Source organism: Xiphias gladius, chromosome 17 (assembly GCF_016859285.1).
Source record: "Xiphias gladius isolate SHS-SW01 ecotype Sanya breed wild chromosome 17, ASM1685928v1, whole genome shotgun sequence".
Classification (NCBI taxonomy): Eukaryota; Metazoa; Chordata; class Actinopteri; order Istiophoriformes; family Xiphiidae; genus Xiphias; species Xiphias gladius.
In genome coordinates, this window is record NC_053416.1 from 24,455,498 (window position 1) to 24,473,056 (window position 17,559).

Sequence of the window (17,559 nt, forward strand, 5' to 3'; positions counted from 1 at the left end):
TGCAGCAACCAGTGGATTCCCACAGAAACACTATAATCTGGGCAAAGCTTCTGCCTTTATTTGTTAGTATGACAGGTCATTTTTATTAACATGTGCATATGCTAGAAACACAATATATGTACTAAAAAGAAATTATAGAGTCAAAGCAAACCCCTCTTTAACCAAAATGACTCCATCCTGGATTTATACACCCATATTTGTACAGTTGGGCACACTGCTGGATAATCCCACTGCTGCAGGCCAACAAATCATCTCAAAGCCTCTCTGAGTATTCGTCATATTTGCTGCTTTCAGAGAGGCAGTACCTGGCCCCGAGGCTTTCATCACTATTCACCATTGGATTCTACAGCGAACTGTCATGTTTCCTTCAGTGACCTCCACTGTGTTTCCATGACTCTAAAGCCATTCACAGCGCGTCTGGCTTATCAAAGAGTCAGGTGGTCGACTTACATTAGCCAGTGTATGTCTATTCCCCGCAGAGCACTCGGTGAAAAACTTCCCTCTCACAAACCCCTGCTGGACCAGGCATTTGTGACCTTTTCAGATCATCATCTGGGGAGGTATTCCTGTGGAAGTCCACTAAAGTTCCTGCTCTGCAGTGCCTGGTCAACAGTACGAATGAAGGAGTCAATCATCTGCTTCATGTCAGGGGTGAATGGGTCAAAGGAGGGCCGCTGGGCCACCGAGCGTTTGAAATGCCCGTCCTGGTTGCTCTGAGCACAAAGCAGCCTCTCCTCAGTCATAGTGACATTTAGAAAGCCTGTGATGAGCTGGAGCTGAGGGAGAAGAGCTCTCTGCAGCTCCTCATAATGCACCACCAGCAGGCGGCGTCCAAATTTCAGCCAGCTCAGCGTGTGGGACGCCCACCAGGGGGCGTAGCTGGAGACAAATTCTGGCCATTCTGCAGGTGAGAGAGAGCACGGTAGAGAATTATGTACACAACAAACAACAGTTAAAACCAGAATTATGTGATGCGCAGATATAATGGATTCATACTCAGAATTCCCTTCTTAGCAGCTCAGTGTTTATCTAGTTAATCTGGGAGCAGAATGAAAGACTGTTACATCAGTAGAGCTTCAAAGAACAGAAAATTAATTAAGGTACAGAAATTATGCCAGGTCTAAAGGGATGCACATTAAAGGGTCAGTTAACTCAAACTACTACTGCTACAGAATAAAATAAACTGTACTACTGCTACAGAATATAATAAACATAATAATAAAAACACATTTCTAAACAATGTCCCCATACTTTGGATAATCTAAAGAACACACTTTGCTTCTTCTTTTTGTTGTTCATGGTCTGAAGCCTACGTCACCAGGGCACCCCAGAAGATTTCATGGGGACTATTTCTTTGGTAAAAAGTCATTCCAAAGTAAGCTGTTTACAGTTTCTTGTTGCTGTTTGATAATATATATATATATATATATATATATATTTTTTTTTTTTTTTTTTAGTGCCGTGAGCATTACAAATTCAGTCCCTTTCACCTTCACTATATTTTGTTGGAGGCAGAAATGTCAATGTGCAGACAAAAAAAACCCCAAAACTATCTGCCTGGGGTAATACTGGTCTAACAGAAGTACAGAAGGTAAGATCTGATTTTTTTTCCTAAGCTGTAGTCTTTCTTTGTTACAGATTCTGATTTTGTTTTTAAATGAATTATATGTACTATATGCTCCTGACCATGGTATAAAAGCTGCAATACTTAAGAGCGCAGTGTTCACTGTATATATGAGGGCTTAACTGCTTTGTGGTACACTCTCATTCACAACCACAGAATGGCCTTAGGTCTATATCAACAGCAGGATATTATGCAGCAGTAAATACAGTATCCTTCAGCAGAGCCATCAAGCACTCGACCATTATGTCTGTGTGGATTGGGCTGTATTACCTTTACTTTTCCACTGTGTGTCTGTGGCGTGTCCTAAATGTCCCGCGCACTTTCGGTTGAATTCTGCCATGAGGGAGCGGTAGGGGTTTCGAATCAGCAGGATGGCAGAATCGAACATCTCAATGTCTTTCTGACCACTCTCGTGGGTCTTTACACAGATGCTGCGGCCACTCTTCCAGTAGTCCTTCTCTCCTTTGAAACCTGGTACCAATGAATAAATGAATGGCTAACGGTCAGCTGCAGGGTAATATTTCACAGAGCGCTCACTCAAACATTCATTTGAACGGTGGTGCGGTGCTCTCCCCACCTCTGTTGTAGAGTGTGCCATCGAAATAGAAGCTGCCAGTGTAGTAGCCAGTAACAAGCTCGATCAGGTGCCGTACCCAGGTGTTGCCGGCACCAGGAAAACTAGAAAGAGCCACCAGGGAGCTGGTCCTCTGAGGCAGAAACATTCTCTCTTTGCACCTGGAGTCTAGAGGGACAGAGCTTTTGTTGTCAGTGTCAGTTATAGAACTGGACAAGAGTTTATCACAGTAGTGTGGATTCATAGAAGCCAAAATGGATTCATATGCAGGACAAAGGTAACACTGAACAAGGCATATGTGACACAAATTGCAGCAGGGCTGCAAGAGCAAAGAAATGGATCAGAGTTGAGATTTATGGTCTGATCTGAGTCTGAGATGAACACTGCTTTCAAGTGCAGTTTCCTCCTCATCAATCATGCACTAAGTGTTCTTTCCCCCATGAAAACGACACAATATTCACGAACAGTGTCAGGGAATAGAATACTTTGGCCCAGGTTATTTTTACAGGCCCTTTTACAGGAGGAAAGAGAGGCAGGAACTTTAACTGCTGTGTGTGATGCGTAAAATTTACTGACATAGCAGAATGGAACAGGATTAAAATACAGACACGGTCTGGTAATTATTACATTGTCCATTATCCGTCTGTAAAGCCAAGCAGAATAAGGGTTTACATGATTGGAGTTTTAAACATGACCCTGTCACATGCAGATGACTGACACAGGGTTGTATCTATATAACAAATAGCTCACCTAGCACGGGTGTGTGATACACCTGGTAGTGGTCATGCTCAGTGGGTGCTGTGGGTGTGGAGTTGCTGGTGTGGTTCAGAGGAGTGTTCCCCACACACTGCTGGTTGTCAGACTGCTGGGTGAGACTGAAAAGAGACGATGTCCATGTACAGAAACAGTACAGCTTCTTGAACACAGCCAGCGGGAGCTCCTACAAACCAAAAGCACAAATGTTCTCCATGGTTTTTCTATGACTCATCATATTTATTTTCCACTCCAAGTTCTTTTATTCTATCCGAAGCTTTTTTGTCAGCTCAGTTCAACAGGAAAGTCTGCATGACATCCCCATTCCACGCTTCATTTTTGCTCATTATTTTTTCTCACTATCCCAGTTCCAGGAGGTCAGAATGCTCAATGTCAAAGCACAATGAGACTGCAGTGAAAATTTTTAGCAAAGTTCTGCATAATCAAACACGCAGACATACATGAACACACACCACACAGTGAGAATTAATCACACTGCAGACCAGATCATGTGCAATATTTCTAACAGCCACTTCTCTTTTCGGAGGAGACACAGCTGCATCCAGTAAGATCTCAGTGCAGGATCCAGACTACCTCTCATTAGAGGCACATTAAACCTTAAATATTCAGCAGAATTCACGGAGCTCTGTGCTCCCACACGTGATCTCCTGGTGGAGTGGAGACAGCTCTCTGAGCTCGAGCGTCTCCTCTCCTGGGAGTGGAGAACCGCTGGTACACTACAGAGAGCTATGTGCAATAAGTTGATCATCAGGTCTGTAATTTCAGAGAACTGATTCAAACCTTATCAGTGCAGGTCTCAATGCAGGACTGTGTTGTTAGGTTGGGCTGAAAGGAGTGGACTGGGAAGGTGCTGATTGTGCTCTTTGGAAGCTTGAAGCAACCGCGGTAGTGAACATTTCTGACTGGAAAGAGAAAATACACGAGGAAATAGTTGATAATACAACAATGATTAATTGGTAGGATTCACCTGCATTGTCCAGCATTAGGAAGTATTTTTATCCATCCATCCAATAAAAAGAGGAATAAATGATCAAAAAATGTGTAATCTGGTTTCAGGGTTAAATTTAAATTACCAACCATTCCAAAGCATTTCTGCCCCTTGCTATATTCCTATACTTGACTGAACTCCGGTATATAAGACATTCACAATTCAGCTGCAAACCTCCAGAGACACCATCCAATCATGAATATTAATACTGTATATGATATAAGGTCCTTTTAATAGATGTGACCTTGCCAACAACAAGAAGAGGCGCATATCTTTAAAGGAAAAGAAAACTGTTTTACATGAGAAATGTTCATGGATAATCAGTGTTGTTGATTTTACCATGTAGCTATAAATAATAGCTATATATATAAATAATAATAATAATAATAATAACTTTATTTAAACTAAACTAAAAAAAGTAAGTTACAAAGGGTTTGACAGTACAATAAAATAAACAATTAAAATACTGAAATAAAACCAAAACAGGTCAAAAAGAAAAGGCTGTCGGGTAAAATGTACGGTATCTTAAATCATGGCGCATCACAATCTGTGTCATAGTCTGTTGTAAAAATATTTATCTTTTCTCCGTGCAAAATAAACAAGGAGATGTTGCCTATCCCCTGACACACATTGAATACACTCTACAGTTGACACTGTACTGTAGTTTTAGCAAACGTTACTCAAACAGAAGGAAACATTGCATTTGTTGTCTGGGACTCTTTTCATTCTCGGATGAATACATATTTAGTGTTTCAGCGGTTCCCACAGTAGATACTACAGCAGCCTGGGGTACCTCTGGGACAGGATGAGGGGGTCGCAACATAGGTTTCCATATCTGCAATGTACAGTTTTGAAGAAATGAGGCAACATTTAGACTAACTACATTTTCATACTACATTTTCAAAACTCTTTCCCACAGCTTCTGTACGACCGCTGACGACAGCTCACAGTTGTCAGTTGTCGTAGCTGTGCAACATGCTTTCCTGCAAGAGTTTTCTGGATGCGCTGCAGTCAGATATGACGACTGTCAGCAGTGATGGAAACACAGGTCGAAGGAATGCTGATATATCAAGCCCTCAACACAGACTGAGATGACCAAAAGATCTAAAATTAAACTATTTGGCGTATAGCTTTGAGAAGTTAGCTGTCCAACAACAGAGCAAAAGAAATGCTTTTAACCAGATAGCATAATTTGTTTTTATCCATTGAATTGCTTAGTTAAATTTAGTACTGCAAATCTGCCATATTTGGGAATATCACCATACAGTGTATGCGGGATTGTGTCAAAATACAATACACTAACGCCCAGGTTCATCATAATGAAAGGACATGTCACCCAGTGCAACACTGTGACTCAGTGTGACTCATTGATATTTTTTTTGGATTATTTATTTATTTATTTATTCTTGATTTTGTTTTGTTTTTTTTGGGGGGGGGGGGTTCAGATACTTGTTAGAAGGATTAATTCAATATTGGTTCTGGTCTGGTTTTGGCCAGACTTATCCTTTTAGATTGTTATATATTTAGAAGTGGAGGAGTGCACAGTCTTTACTGGAATAGCAGTTTTCTTTTTTTTTTTGAGACTTAAGAAATTCAGTTTTTTTCACTTGTCTGTGAAGTCCCCCACAGTGCAGCTTGTGCAGAGAATAAATAGCAAGTGGTCCTGTTCCCTCCCCGAGGGAAGTTGACTCACATTTTCTGTGGCCTGGCAGCTGCTCCTCCACCTTGTAAATGGAGAGTCGGCCCACGCCGCCACACGGAGACCCTCTCTCACCCCGACAGACCAGACTGCAGTCCTCCTCAGGAGCCCGTGGGCTACTGATCCGGTTCCCACAGTGGCATTCTGCTCCATACTCCAGACCTGCAAACTGGTACCCACTTACCACACACACACACACACACACACACACACACACACACACACACACACACACACACACACACACACACACACACACACACACACACACACACAGAAAGACACACTGTCATTGCCCTAGACAAGGGCTATCCCTAACCTCAAGCTATTGCCCTCAGGCTAAGCCATCCCATAGGACATTACTTAACATTTCAAACTTCCCAGCATTATTTCTACAGTAGGGTCCACCCCCTGTGATATTGGTCAGTACTCTTCCTGCTGCGCTCATTTGACTGTTTACACCTTTTTCTAGCTGAACTGCGGTCACCACTGATCTGTACTTTACATATCAAGGCTGTTGTGACTCATCCTTCTTCCTCTCTCTTTATCCGGCCTCCTCAGGAAAGACAGAGACCTCATCAAATTTGACCTTTTCATATATGTCCTTTTAAGCTTCCTCATAAATCGCCTTGACTTTATACTTTTTCTCCACGTTGTAATTGGTCTGCTCAGGTAACGAGCACATCTTTTTTCCAAGTCGATGGGTGGGTGAGTGGGGAATGGGGGGAGAATGCTCAGTGGGCTTGAGATGTGAGCACCAACTCTCAGTGTGACTGCATCCATCTGTCCTCTGTTGTTCTGTTTCAGTGGGGCTAGACTGCTTCCTCACTGCTAAAATATTAAAAGGAATAATAAGGGTCATTCCTTGAGTTTGCTTTGAAAAATCCACCCACCTCTCCACATTGTCTTGCAGGTTTGGAGAGTGACTTCAATGCTGCTAACTATGGTCACACTGACCCAGTCAGAGATTTTCACACGGCGGCCACAGGAAAGCACATATCCAACTACCAACTGCTGTAGTCAGCTCATTAAGCTTTCTAAAAAATACACGCCTCCCTCCTTCCTTCTTCTGCAACAGATCAAGCCTTCTGTCCTGGCCTGCTCTTCACTCTCCCCTCCCTCGCCCCCCTCATCTTTTACTGTCATCCAGCCACCTGGCTCTCCACTGGCTCCAAACACAGGAGGCATTCATGGCGGAGACTGAGATCCAAAGCCTTTACTCAAACAGCAGGGCTTCTGTTGTCCCGTCAAAGGGGCACGCCACCAACGCATTACCTTTCTGAGCAGGTGTCCTGACACAGAGAACTGGTCATTTTGCGCAGGTCATAAAGCATGGTTCCTCCGAGGGCTCGATCACTGGCATTGTGCATAAAGCAACCGATGTAGGTTCCTGCATGTGTCAAGAAAAAAAGCAAGCAAAAAAACAGAAAAAAAACTTCAGTCTGAAAAATTCCTTTTAAAATTCCTTTTAGCAAGTGCCCTGACAAAACAGAATTAGCTGATAGAAAAATGTGTTTGTGTACATTTTGTGCTGAAAGGATTAGTCAATTAATCAATTAGCTGGTCAAAGAAAAATTGAGCAATTTATATAATCAGTTAATTGTTTAAGTAATTTGCCAAGCAAAAATACTAAACCATCTTTCTTTCCAGCTTCTGAAATGTGAAGGATTGCTTCTTTTCCTTTGTTTTGTATGACTGTAACTTTAATATCTTTGGGTTTTTGATTGTTAGTTGGACAAAATAAAGCAAGGTGCCACCATGGGAAATAGTCATGGGAATTTGCTCTGACATTTTACTGACTAAATGATTCATTAATCAGACTAATTACAGATTAATTGATAATCAAAATAATAATCAACTGTAGCCCTAATGACATGAATTACACCAAATAGGGTTGTTCTTTAAGCTACATTCTATTAGGATAAAAAAAAAATTTCAAATTCAATTTTTTTTATTCTAAAAAATTAGAATAAATCCCTATAATTATAATTCTAATGATTCCGAATTCCCTTAGTTTTTGCATTACACATCTCAGATCAAAAACTGCATGCATGTGCTTAAATATAATGCACTCACCCTTCAGTTAGCCGTATTTGAATCTTGACACACTCCACATTAACTTGATTTGGACATAAACCAGACTTCCTTTGTCTTTAGTCTGGCACTGGTATTTTCCTCTAACAGTGCCAAGGCAGCCTTTGCGTCATCACTTACTCATTACTTATAGTAATTATACACACCGGAATGTATTGTAAGTCATAATATCCAACTAATTTATAAGATGACTAGGCCTAATGTATCATCTGATATCAATTATTCTTACTCTTACATCACTGTGAACCTATTTACTTGCACTAGAATAAAAAATCACCTCTGTAGAGAGAAGAATGTAACACATAATAGGCTATGACAGACTATTATGATGTGCTGACAAGATTAAGGCTCCATATAAAATGTCACCCAAATTCAGTCTTTGATGTTATCCTTCCTGTGCCACATTGCTACATCAAACTCAGCTCAGCTGACACATAAAAGTCTTCTTTATAAATACCAGTCTCTGTGTGGAGGGTAGCATATGCACTCCTTTTGTGTGCTGACTTCATTTACATCGTGCCCCTTGGGTCTGCGACTGGTATAAATTTAGGTTATATGCTGGATGTTTTTAGTCATTCAGGAACTGTATACTGTGAACAGGTTAAAGTCCGTCTTGTGGTGCAGGGAGTGTATGCAGATAATCCCTCAGAGTTGGCTTTTAGGTTTATTTCAGAAACCCTGGTATGAATTTGTATTCATAGATGTTTTAAAGGTTTCAAGGACACTTGGGATTCAGCTTGTGTTTTTTTATGCTTAGTAAAAGGATAGAAAGTAGACTGATGCCAACTGGTCAAAGAGAGGATTAAAAAAGTGTTAGAGGAGATACATGCTACTAGGACTGAAGAGATGCTGCAGCAAGGCTCACAGACAAGATGGAAGCAAGCAATGGACCGTGAAATCTCTGGCAGGCCAAGCATCACCATTTCGAATTCATGATTCAATCAGTCTGCGATGTCCTCTGAAGCCCATCCAGCCTGTTGTGCTGGGGCGAGGCTGAGTCACCAGCTGCCTGTGCCTCGGGAGACTAACGCTGGGGAACACCAGCAGCAGCTGCCTGAAAGTTCTAAGAGGCCGGGGCTAGCAAAGTCCGTGGAAGCATCTCAAGAGGCATCACCTAGAGGCCCCCCTGCCCCATTCACTGAGCAGGGCAGGTCATTGTTTTAATCAAAGTGAAGGAGAAGCCCCAAGCAGCTGCTGCTGTGGGTTAATGGAGGGAAGCAGCTTGAATTCCCAGAAATGATAGAAATGACCGCACCTCGGTCTGACACTGTGTCGCTTTCTTAAACACTAAGACAGATGGTTGTGCTGGAGCTGATTGTTCCCCACAGCATGGGATGGAGGAGGCTAATGACGGAATGGCTAAGTATGAGGACATGTGCCACTGCCACGGGAAAGATGTGCACTGTGTGTGCTCATTAAAGTGGGCTGGAGACAGTTCACAGTCTCTCTGCTGGGTCTATAATATCCTCACAGATGTGAGGAGAGCCATGAAAACCACAGCAGAGAGGGTCTCAACATATGGTTGGCTGTCCAAAGCTGGGGTCAGACAGGATCTTCTCACTGGAAAAACTTAAATACCCATTGACTGCAAATAACTCCTTGCTGTATCAGAAGATGTATGTACACACATATGGCTTGCATTTCCTGATGACTTAAAACTTTACAGGGGAATCAACGCAAACTTCATCAAAATCAAATACCGTGACATATCACCACAGAGATTGTGGCTCCTACTATGCAATCCCTGTATTATTTCTTACTTCTGATCCCTCTGCGCATCTCTGGGCATGTAATACATCTGATATATACTTTACATATCAAGGAATTTGTGACTCATCCCTGTAAGGTACAAAGGTTCCAGCAGCAGTAGCAAAGTATTGTGCATCTCCCACTTTTCTTATAAAATGTTTGAATAGGTAGGCAGGCTCCTGAATCTATGAATATCTGAAACTGGAAATAAATGGGCAAACTTTTCCACCTGGCAGTGTAGTGTTAGTACTGCTATGTACTGTGTTTGAGATTGGTCAGCGAATAAAGATCAATTAAAGAAAATTAAATAGTGAACAATAAACATTTAATAGCAAACCATAGACCTAAAGACCTAAAGCTCAGACAAGGGAGTAGACGTGTGATTAGAACTGCAGAATTTTTCCATTCTTCTCTTACTTTCCAATCATTTGGTAGTCCAGAGTAGAGCCTGACAGATTCATTGGCATGTAAAAAATATATAGGTACTGACATAAAGTATGCATCAGCCAATAAATATCTAGTAATTACAGTACATAAATAAGTTTAAAGTAATTTAGAAACATTTTTGCAATTACATAGTTCACCCAACAGAGAGCATTGACAAGTTTATTTTTAACACTGTAAAACGGGGGACATTTTACTTTTTTAAAATTCAAATATCATATCACTATCTGCCTCAAACATCTGATATCCATTGGACTCCAATCCAGCGACTTTGGCTGTGAGATTTGGATAAGAGTATTGCGTTTGATTGATGAGTTACGGCAAACCTTGGAACACATCGTGATAGTCCTGACGTGGCACCTTATCATTTGTACTTCACTCACTTTGAATAGAAACATTTCACCAGTAACCGTCCTCTCCAGCTCCCTGCCTTTATTCTACTAAGTAAGAAAGGTCTTCTTAAATCATTTTCGAAAGACAGAATTGGCATGTGACATTGATATGACATTGAAATTATGGCTGCAACTAAAGATTTCATTAAATTCATTTCATTAAATAGTTCAGTTCTAATAGTATTTTAGTCATTTAGTCCATCACATGTCAAAAAAAATGGTTTGTCGGAGCTCAAGATGACATCTTCAGATTTCTTCTTTTGATCGACCTCTTGTCCAAAACAAAAGGTCGATCAATTTACAATTACATTACACATAGAAAAGAAAAAAATCTTCGCTTCATTTGAGACGCTGGGACCATCAGATTTATGTGTTTTTGCTCGATAAATGATTTGAAAAAATAGTTTGACATTTTGGAAAATACAATTATTCTTGTTCTTGCCGTGAGTTTGATGAGAAGATTGAAGATGAAGATGAGATCATTCTCATCTCTCTATACTCTAAAATCTTAAATATAAAGCTACAGCCAGCAGACTGTCATCTTAGCTTAGCATAAAAACTGGAATCAGGGGGAAACAGCTAGACTGCCATCTTAAAGCGAACACGTTACATCTTCATTGTTTAATCCATAAAAGAACCAAAGCATAGAAATGGCACATTGTGGTTTTATGAAAAGTTAGTTGCCGGACTATTTCTTGATCGGTAGCAGTGACTTCCTGAGGTCTCAAAGTGATGACAAGGCTCCAGCTAATGGATTAAACAAACAAGATATAAGATTTTAATGAGTGATCTTTAGAGGTGGATTTTTCAACTTCAGACAGAGCCAGGCTAGCTGCTTTCCCCTGTTTTCAGTCTTTATGCTAAGCTAAGCCAAGCAGCTGCTAGCTGAAGCTTTATATTCACTGGACAGATGTGGGAGGGGCATTGATCATGACATCTAACTCACAGCAAAAAAGCCAACAAGTATACTCCTAAAAATATCTATTGCTTTAAAGAATTAACTGACCATCAGAATACTTGTAAATTAATTTTCTCTCAACCAATCAACTAAACAAATGACTAACTGAAAGTGATAAATACACATACAGTACTTGATGTTTACAGGTATAATGTAGAGGTTTATGAATGATATCACAAATAGTGGTCCAGTGCTTTTTCTCTGAAACTTTCAGCCAGTTACTCCTCCAGGACATGTCACACAACAGACCAGGGTAATTTAATTCTGTGTCCTGGATAATACTTTTTAAAAGGAACCTTTGCCAGATGGCTGTTACTGAAACTGATGTCATTCCTGCCTCCAACATTTTTCATCCGTATTACCCTGCTTAGTGACTGAGTGGTTATGTAGTGTCTGTTTAAAAAAAGGATTAAGAGCTCTTGTAGGATGCTTTTCAAGAGTGAGCTGGAAGAACAAATGCTCCAATGGAAGTAATTCCAATGTATTTATCATTTCAACAAAATGGCAAAGGCAGGGACAGGCACTGTTAAACAATAGACTAAATCTCCAGGGATATCTCAAAGTACTCAAGTGATGGTGCAAGCTCCTTGGTTTTTATCCTCACAATTATTAATTTATTTTCTAGAAACTTCTCTGGTTTCTGCCTGCCTTTTCCTCTCCCGTTTTGAGAGGATCAGTGAGCACTATCCCTCATCTACAATAGCTGAAGCACCCATACGTAAAATGTCATATAAATGTATAATGAAGCTCCTCTAAATGCTCTAAGGTCATGATTTTCTGTTCATAAATGTAGAGTGAAACCTGATTTGCGCGTGCTATGGAAGGCCCGTGCAGAGAATGTATTACCTCGCCTTCAGGCCATCTCAGCTAAAAAAAGTAAATCACGAATAGAAAATAAATTTGTATATTTGCTCCTTCATATATTATTCACCAGGAAAGCTAGTCTCAGTCAACACATCTTCACCAGGATATTTCAGTTTCACATAGCCTCTGCACTCTTTCAGATAGCTTGATTTTGCAATGATATCTGCTTCGGTTTAATGGTAACAGAGGAGCACAACAGATATACAAGGGCAGTTAATTATTGACTAAACCACATTAGGTTCACGACTTTTGGAAAAGCAACTGATCAAATTGGTTAAATCAGAACTTTACAGGCTGAAGAGAATTAATTGGACTTGGTTTATTTCTGTGCAGTTTGTGGGGAGCAATTTTAATTTTGGATTCACATAATACTGCCCAGCTGAAGTATCCAGTTAACTATCACTGTCATGTTGTTAACACCTTACTTGCACACTAATTAATGTAATTAGGGCAAGCAGTGCCCAGTGGCCCCATGTTAATATTAACACTGGTTGCCTTGCTTCGTTTGCCGGCTGGCAAGTTGGCTATAAGGAAAGCTGCAGTGATGCTTATAAAGCTGTTACTCTGAAAATGTATTAGTAGAAACCTATTGTAAACATAGAACATTTTCAACTCAATGTGGAGACAATTCTAACTCTTCAGACTAACTATTAAGTTTTATGTATTGAATGGATTCACAGAATCAGCTCTAGCTGATTGTCTGTATAGTTATTTACCTTTGTGTCTGCTGCTCCTGTGGAGAGAGACTCTCTGCTCTGGACTCTCTGGCAGCAGACTGTGAAACCAGCGGCGATGCAAGTGTTGCACCCCAAGGCTCCGGGAAGCGGGCCAGTGTCGCCCTGCCTTGGCTCCCCCTCCGGACACAGACTGAATGGTGGCCCATCTGGAGCGCGCCCTCACGCCCAGGCCTGCAGTCCTGAGGGTGGTAGGAGGTGCTGCGAGGGACAGCATGGGCGGCAGGCTGGCGAGGTTTGGCTGGGTGACTCGGATGCTGGAGCGCTGCAGGAGCAGGATGCTGCCTGCCATCAGATAGGCGATGCCCAGGCAGAGCAGCAGCATCTGAGCCCGCTTCAAGAGGCAGTGCAGCTTGTGGAGAGGCGCCACCATTCCCACGCTGTTTACTGTCTTTCACCTCAGTGGAATGCCATCTCATGGATTAGGAGCAAAAAGATAGATCTGTAACCTACTTACAACTTCATAATCTTGGAAAGTCCGGTAGCATTTGGCAGCGGTATAGACATTGTGTCTTGGTCCTTCATTGCCCCAATGTCCAATAGCAGCAGTGGAAAAATAAATGTGTTACGACAGAGAGGGATGTATATCCAAGGCTTTGGTCACTGACTCCAGGATGATCCTTGAGGAAAAGGTGAGGCACAAAATCAGCAAAGAAAACCAAGCAGATGGATTCAAAGCACAAGTGTATTTCTCTGTATGTGAGAACAACCAAAGGAAACTGAAGTATATGTCTGTCGGATTAGATGCACAGCTCATGGTGACATATGGGCTTGTGTTTTCTGTCTAGCAGCATCTCGCAACGCATCCCTTGGTGTCTGCTGCTTCGTTGCTTCCATTTGTGCTATTTGGTTTTAATTCAAAACCCTGCCCGAAATTGTGTTCTGCAATTCCTCTTTTGTCTGTGTGTGTTTTTTTAAAATTAGGAAATAACATTAACCTTTAGTAAAAGGACTTTTAAAATGGATTCTCTTTCAGTGCAGAGATTTCATTTAATTCCTGCACTGTCAGATTATATTTCATTTAACACTGGCAAGATCTCCCAGCTTCACAATTTAAGTCTCAGTTATCACAGTGAAACGACATCATGTGATAAAAAACTGTCTGGAAAGCGCATTATGAGCGCTTATGAAATGGGGATTATCATAGCAGTATGCAGACCATCTCTGGCCTCATCTGTGTAGAGATGGATAAGTGGTGAGTAAAAAACATGCAAAGATGGGACGTTGAAGATTTCTGAACAATTAGGACGTAATGCACCCTATTCCCAGTGTATTGTGAAGCCTGATACTTTGACTGAAGAGAGGGGCAGTGAAGTGCAGCTGACCTGCTCATATGTGTGTTTTTTAGCCCGTTTTTTTTCTGCTCTCTTGCAAGCCCCTCTTTGATACAGCTGATTGTACTTACAGCCTATAGAAGTTCCCATGTAACACCAGCTAGTGTGTTTGTACACCCTTCAATGGACGCCTCGCAGGCTGGGTCTGTCCTCCTTCACATGATACCTACTAATGCCTGGTTGTCTCCTTTGGCCGTCACACACCGTCATGCCCTTCAAGCTCTACTTTTCATCTCAGGCCTCTCGTATTCTGTCTTGTGAAGCGGACCCCACACACTGTACGCCCCCCCCCCCGCTTCAAAAAAAAAAAAAGAGTAGGGGTGCGGTAGAGCTCCAGAGGGTTGAAGCAACAGTTTGCACAATGAACAGTCTCTGATCGAGTCTGAGTGCCCAAGTTGTGTTCAACTCCAAATTTTTACGCAAAATATAACTCACCGCACGCATTTTATCCTGAAATACCCAAAGCTGTCTGCTTTGTTTTAGGGAGATGATGGGAGCTTGAAAGATAAATGAATAAACAGCGAATAAACAAGCGTCACCTATATAAGAAACCGAGGTCTTCCATCTTAAAAAACCCTCACTGTGCCTCCACCATTTACAGTAGAGGATGTTTGAGCAAGAGGCTTACCTTCAGCAGTGGAGTGGCACACACTGCATCCTCGTATGGTGCGATCTCTTTTCAGTTTACGGCCGTTGTGATCGCTGTTTTCCCCGCTTATTGTCCAGTAAATGTTCCCCCGGCTCTCCAGCGTTTCCCAGAGCTGGTGTTATATAAGCTCTCTCTCTCTCTCTCTCTCTCTCTCTCTCTCTCCGTCAGCCAGTGCTGATCTCCGTCGCTGTGAAACGCTGGCACGGCGATATAAAGCACAGACAGTGTGTGTGTATGTGTGTGTGTGTGTGTGTGTGTGACGGTGAGAGAGAGGAGCTGATGGGGAGGAGGAGGAGGGGTCGTCAGTCTCATTTGCATTGGTGATCTAAACGCGTCACAGCTCCTCCACTGTGGAAACGAGAGAATCGTGTCCAGCAGTCCACAGCTTGCATTGCGCATGAGGGGGGCTTATAATAAACAGGGGCTTCGCCAGATACACACCTACACATCTTCCGACACCTAGCGTGCCTTTACCACCGGGAACTCCACTGGACCACGAGCTTGCGGTCTATGAACGCTGCGCGTGACCCAGCAGTCATTTGAGGGACATTTGGCTATTTGGTAAAAAAAAAAAAAAAAAAAAAAGGCTGAGTGTGGCCAAAACTGATCCTGCAAGGTCCTGCTTTTCTATAAAATCGAGAGCAGGAATCAAGCAAAAAAAAAAAAAAAAAGGGGAAGACATTTATTCCGTCCCATCAGGACTAAAGATCTTGATCCAGAACTTTGTCACGATGAACCATGTATTGCCCACATGTATAGCTGTCCACTTGACTTCGCCTTGAACGCTAGTTTCGATGAAGTACTTAAATGAATGGACATCAGTCAGCCGTGGTTGACTGTGCTGACGTCCCTGCATTTCAGCACCGCGAACAGCGCCTCGCCTGCGCGTTCCTGCCGTGAGCGAGGCCTTCACGTACCGCACATGATCTGGATACGAGTGCTGGTGTGCTCAAGGGTGCGGAGTGCCAAAAATATGCATATCCAGTCTTTTAACTCTTAAAAGTTAATCTGAACTGGAGTCTCCAAATGCTAAAAAGTTTTATTTCATAAAACATCTGAAGAAATATGGGGGACCTTTGAAACGACTTAACTTTTTTTTCTAGTAGCCTATAAATTAAGTGGTTTGAAGAAGTTTCTAAATGTGGGAAGGATGATGGGGGAGGGGGTGGCGGGATTATCAACATTTCAGAGCATACAGTAGGGATGTGACACTAGTTTTTTTCAGCCTTGTTTTTTGTTCTAGTTCTATTAATATACTTGCCCTCCAGTCCACCATCTAATTATGAATTGAGGATGTCAGAGGGCAATAATTTCAGAATACTCTTACATTATATATATTATATATAAGTGGTTTACTTGTACTGTAGATGCAAACAAGAAGTTATCCAGAAAATATGCAACCTGCTGCCCCGACTGGTAAAGAATATCAAGTATATACTTTTCAGCAAATGCTGAGAGTACTGACAGTACTGAAACAGTCCTTATCAAAGTAATAAATGCCCTTGATTATTCCTAATGAATTTCTATTTTAGTTTTGCTTAATCTCACTGCTGCCTCACTGTGATAGGACATTCTGCATGTCCCTCAGTGGTTTTAAATCTGCTCAGACTAAGATTTACACAGGGGGTTCCACAAGGATCAATTCGTGGTACTATTCTTTTTGATTTGTACATCCTCCCACTTTGCAGCTTTATAAAGAAACATATCCTATCACGCATACGCTGATAACACACAGTTGTACATTTCTCTGTCTTCTGAGGATTTTAGGTTAAACTAGTCTTGGGCCCAAAATGCAGAACACACTCTCAGAGACATTAGTTTGGTAACAAAGGATTTTAATGTAACAGGTTGTGATAGTGTTCATCAGAGATCTGGGAGTTGGGAGGTTCTTGTTTGAGGAGTAGATGAGCGGGGTATAGGAATGAGGATTCACAGGGATTGGCGAGCAGAGCAGGGTGAGCTGATCAGGTGAGGGAGTCTTGGCCGTAATCCACAGAGAGAACAGGTATTGACGATGTGCCGGATGCAGGAACTGGGCAGGAGCAGGTGCGATGGTTCAGAAGATGACTGGCAACGGGGAAGGAGCTGAGCATGACTGGAAATGAGTGCTGGCTGCATGTTGATACCTGAGCACATGGAAACTAGAAGTTAGAGGAGATCACAAGAAAGACACACAAGGAGCACGATACTGAGGTTGGACTTAGCATCTGTACGACAGTGGTAACTGAACGATGTGGCGAAGATTGGAGAGTTGAGCCAGGTTCATATACAGCTGTAGATGAGGGAGTCGATGAAGCGCTGTGCAGGTGCGTTGGTGGGAGAGGGACCCACGTAGCCACACTCAGCTCCTTAAAGGGAGACAACACAAAGACAAGTCAATACACGGACAGGGAGAGCCACCAACGTGAGGGCAGACAGACACATGAGGAAGGGAAAACCAGTCCATTCATAACAGAAGATCTTAGTTCTATAAACTGGTAAAATGCTGAATATCAGGAAAGTTTTTACAGCTGAATAAAGACAAAACTATACCACTAGATACTTGTAGCAGGTTTGAAAAAACGGAGACAGGAGAATCACTGTCTGGAGGATAAGTCATCTTTGCCCATTTAATTCGGAGGAATTGTTGGCAAACTCAGAACTCAGAGCCATGTTTCCACGGCAGCAAAATAAGTGACACCT

General features: G+C 42.0%; 1 protein-coding gene across 1 annotated transcript; it reads right to left on the reverse strand.

Annotated features, from left to right (window-relative positions):
- On the reverse strand, positions 1 to 13,267 carry wscd1b (WSC domain containing 1b). The gene is made up of 8 exons (XM_040150907.1): positions 12,877 to 13,267; positions 6,935 to 7,049; positions 5,654 to 5,838; positions 3,753 to 3,874; positions 2,949 to 3,138; positions 2,202 to 2,366; positions 1,895 to 2,095; positions 1 to 901 (listed from the first exon to the last, which is right to left on the reverse strand). The coding sequence occupies exons 1-8, from the start codon at positions 13,265 to 13,267 to the stop codon at positions 549 to 551; spliced, it is 1,722 nt and encodes a 573-aa protein (XP_040006841.1). The 3' UTR covers positions 1 to 548.
- Positions 13,268 to 17,559: the final 4,292 nt, after the last annotated feature.

Bases quoted from the DNA above. Each gene is read 5' to 3' on its own strand.
- wscd1b (XM_040150907.1), bottom strand. From the start codon at position 13,267: ATGGTGGCGCCTCTCCACAAGCTGCACTGCCTCTTGAAGCGGGCTCAG. The intron at 3,139-3,752 runs GTTTGAATCAGT...TTTGGTTTGTAG, and splicing joins TTGAGACCTGCACTGATAAG to GAGCTCCCGCTGGCTGTGTT. The intron at 902-1,894 runs GTAATACAGCCC...TCTCACCTGCAG, and splicing joins CACACAGTGGAAAAGTAAAG to AATGGCCAGAATTTGTCTCC.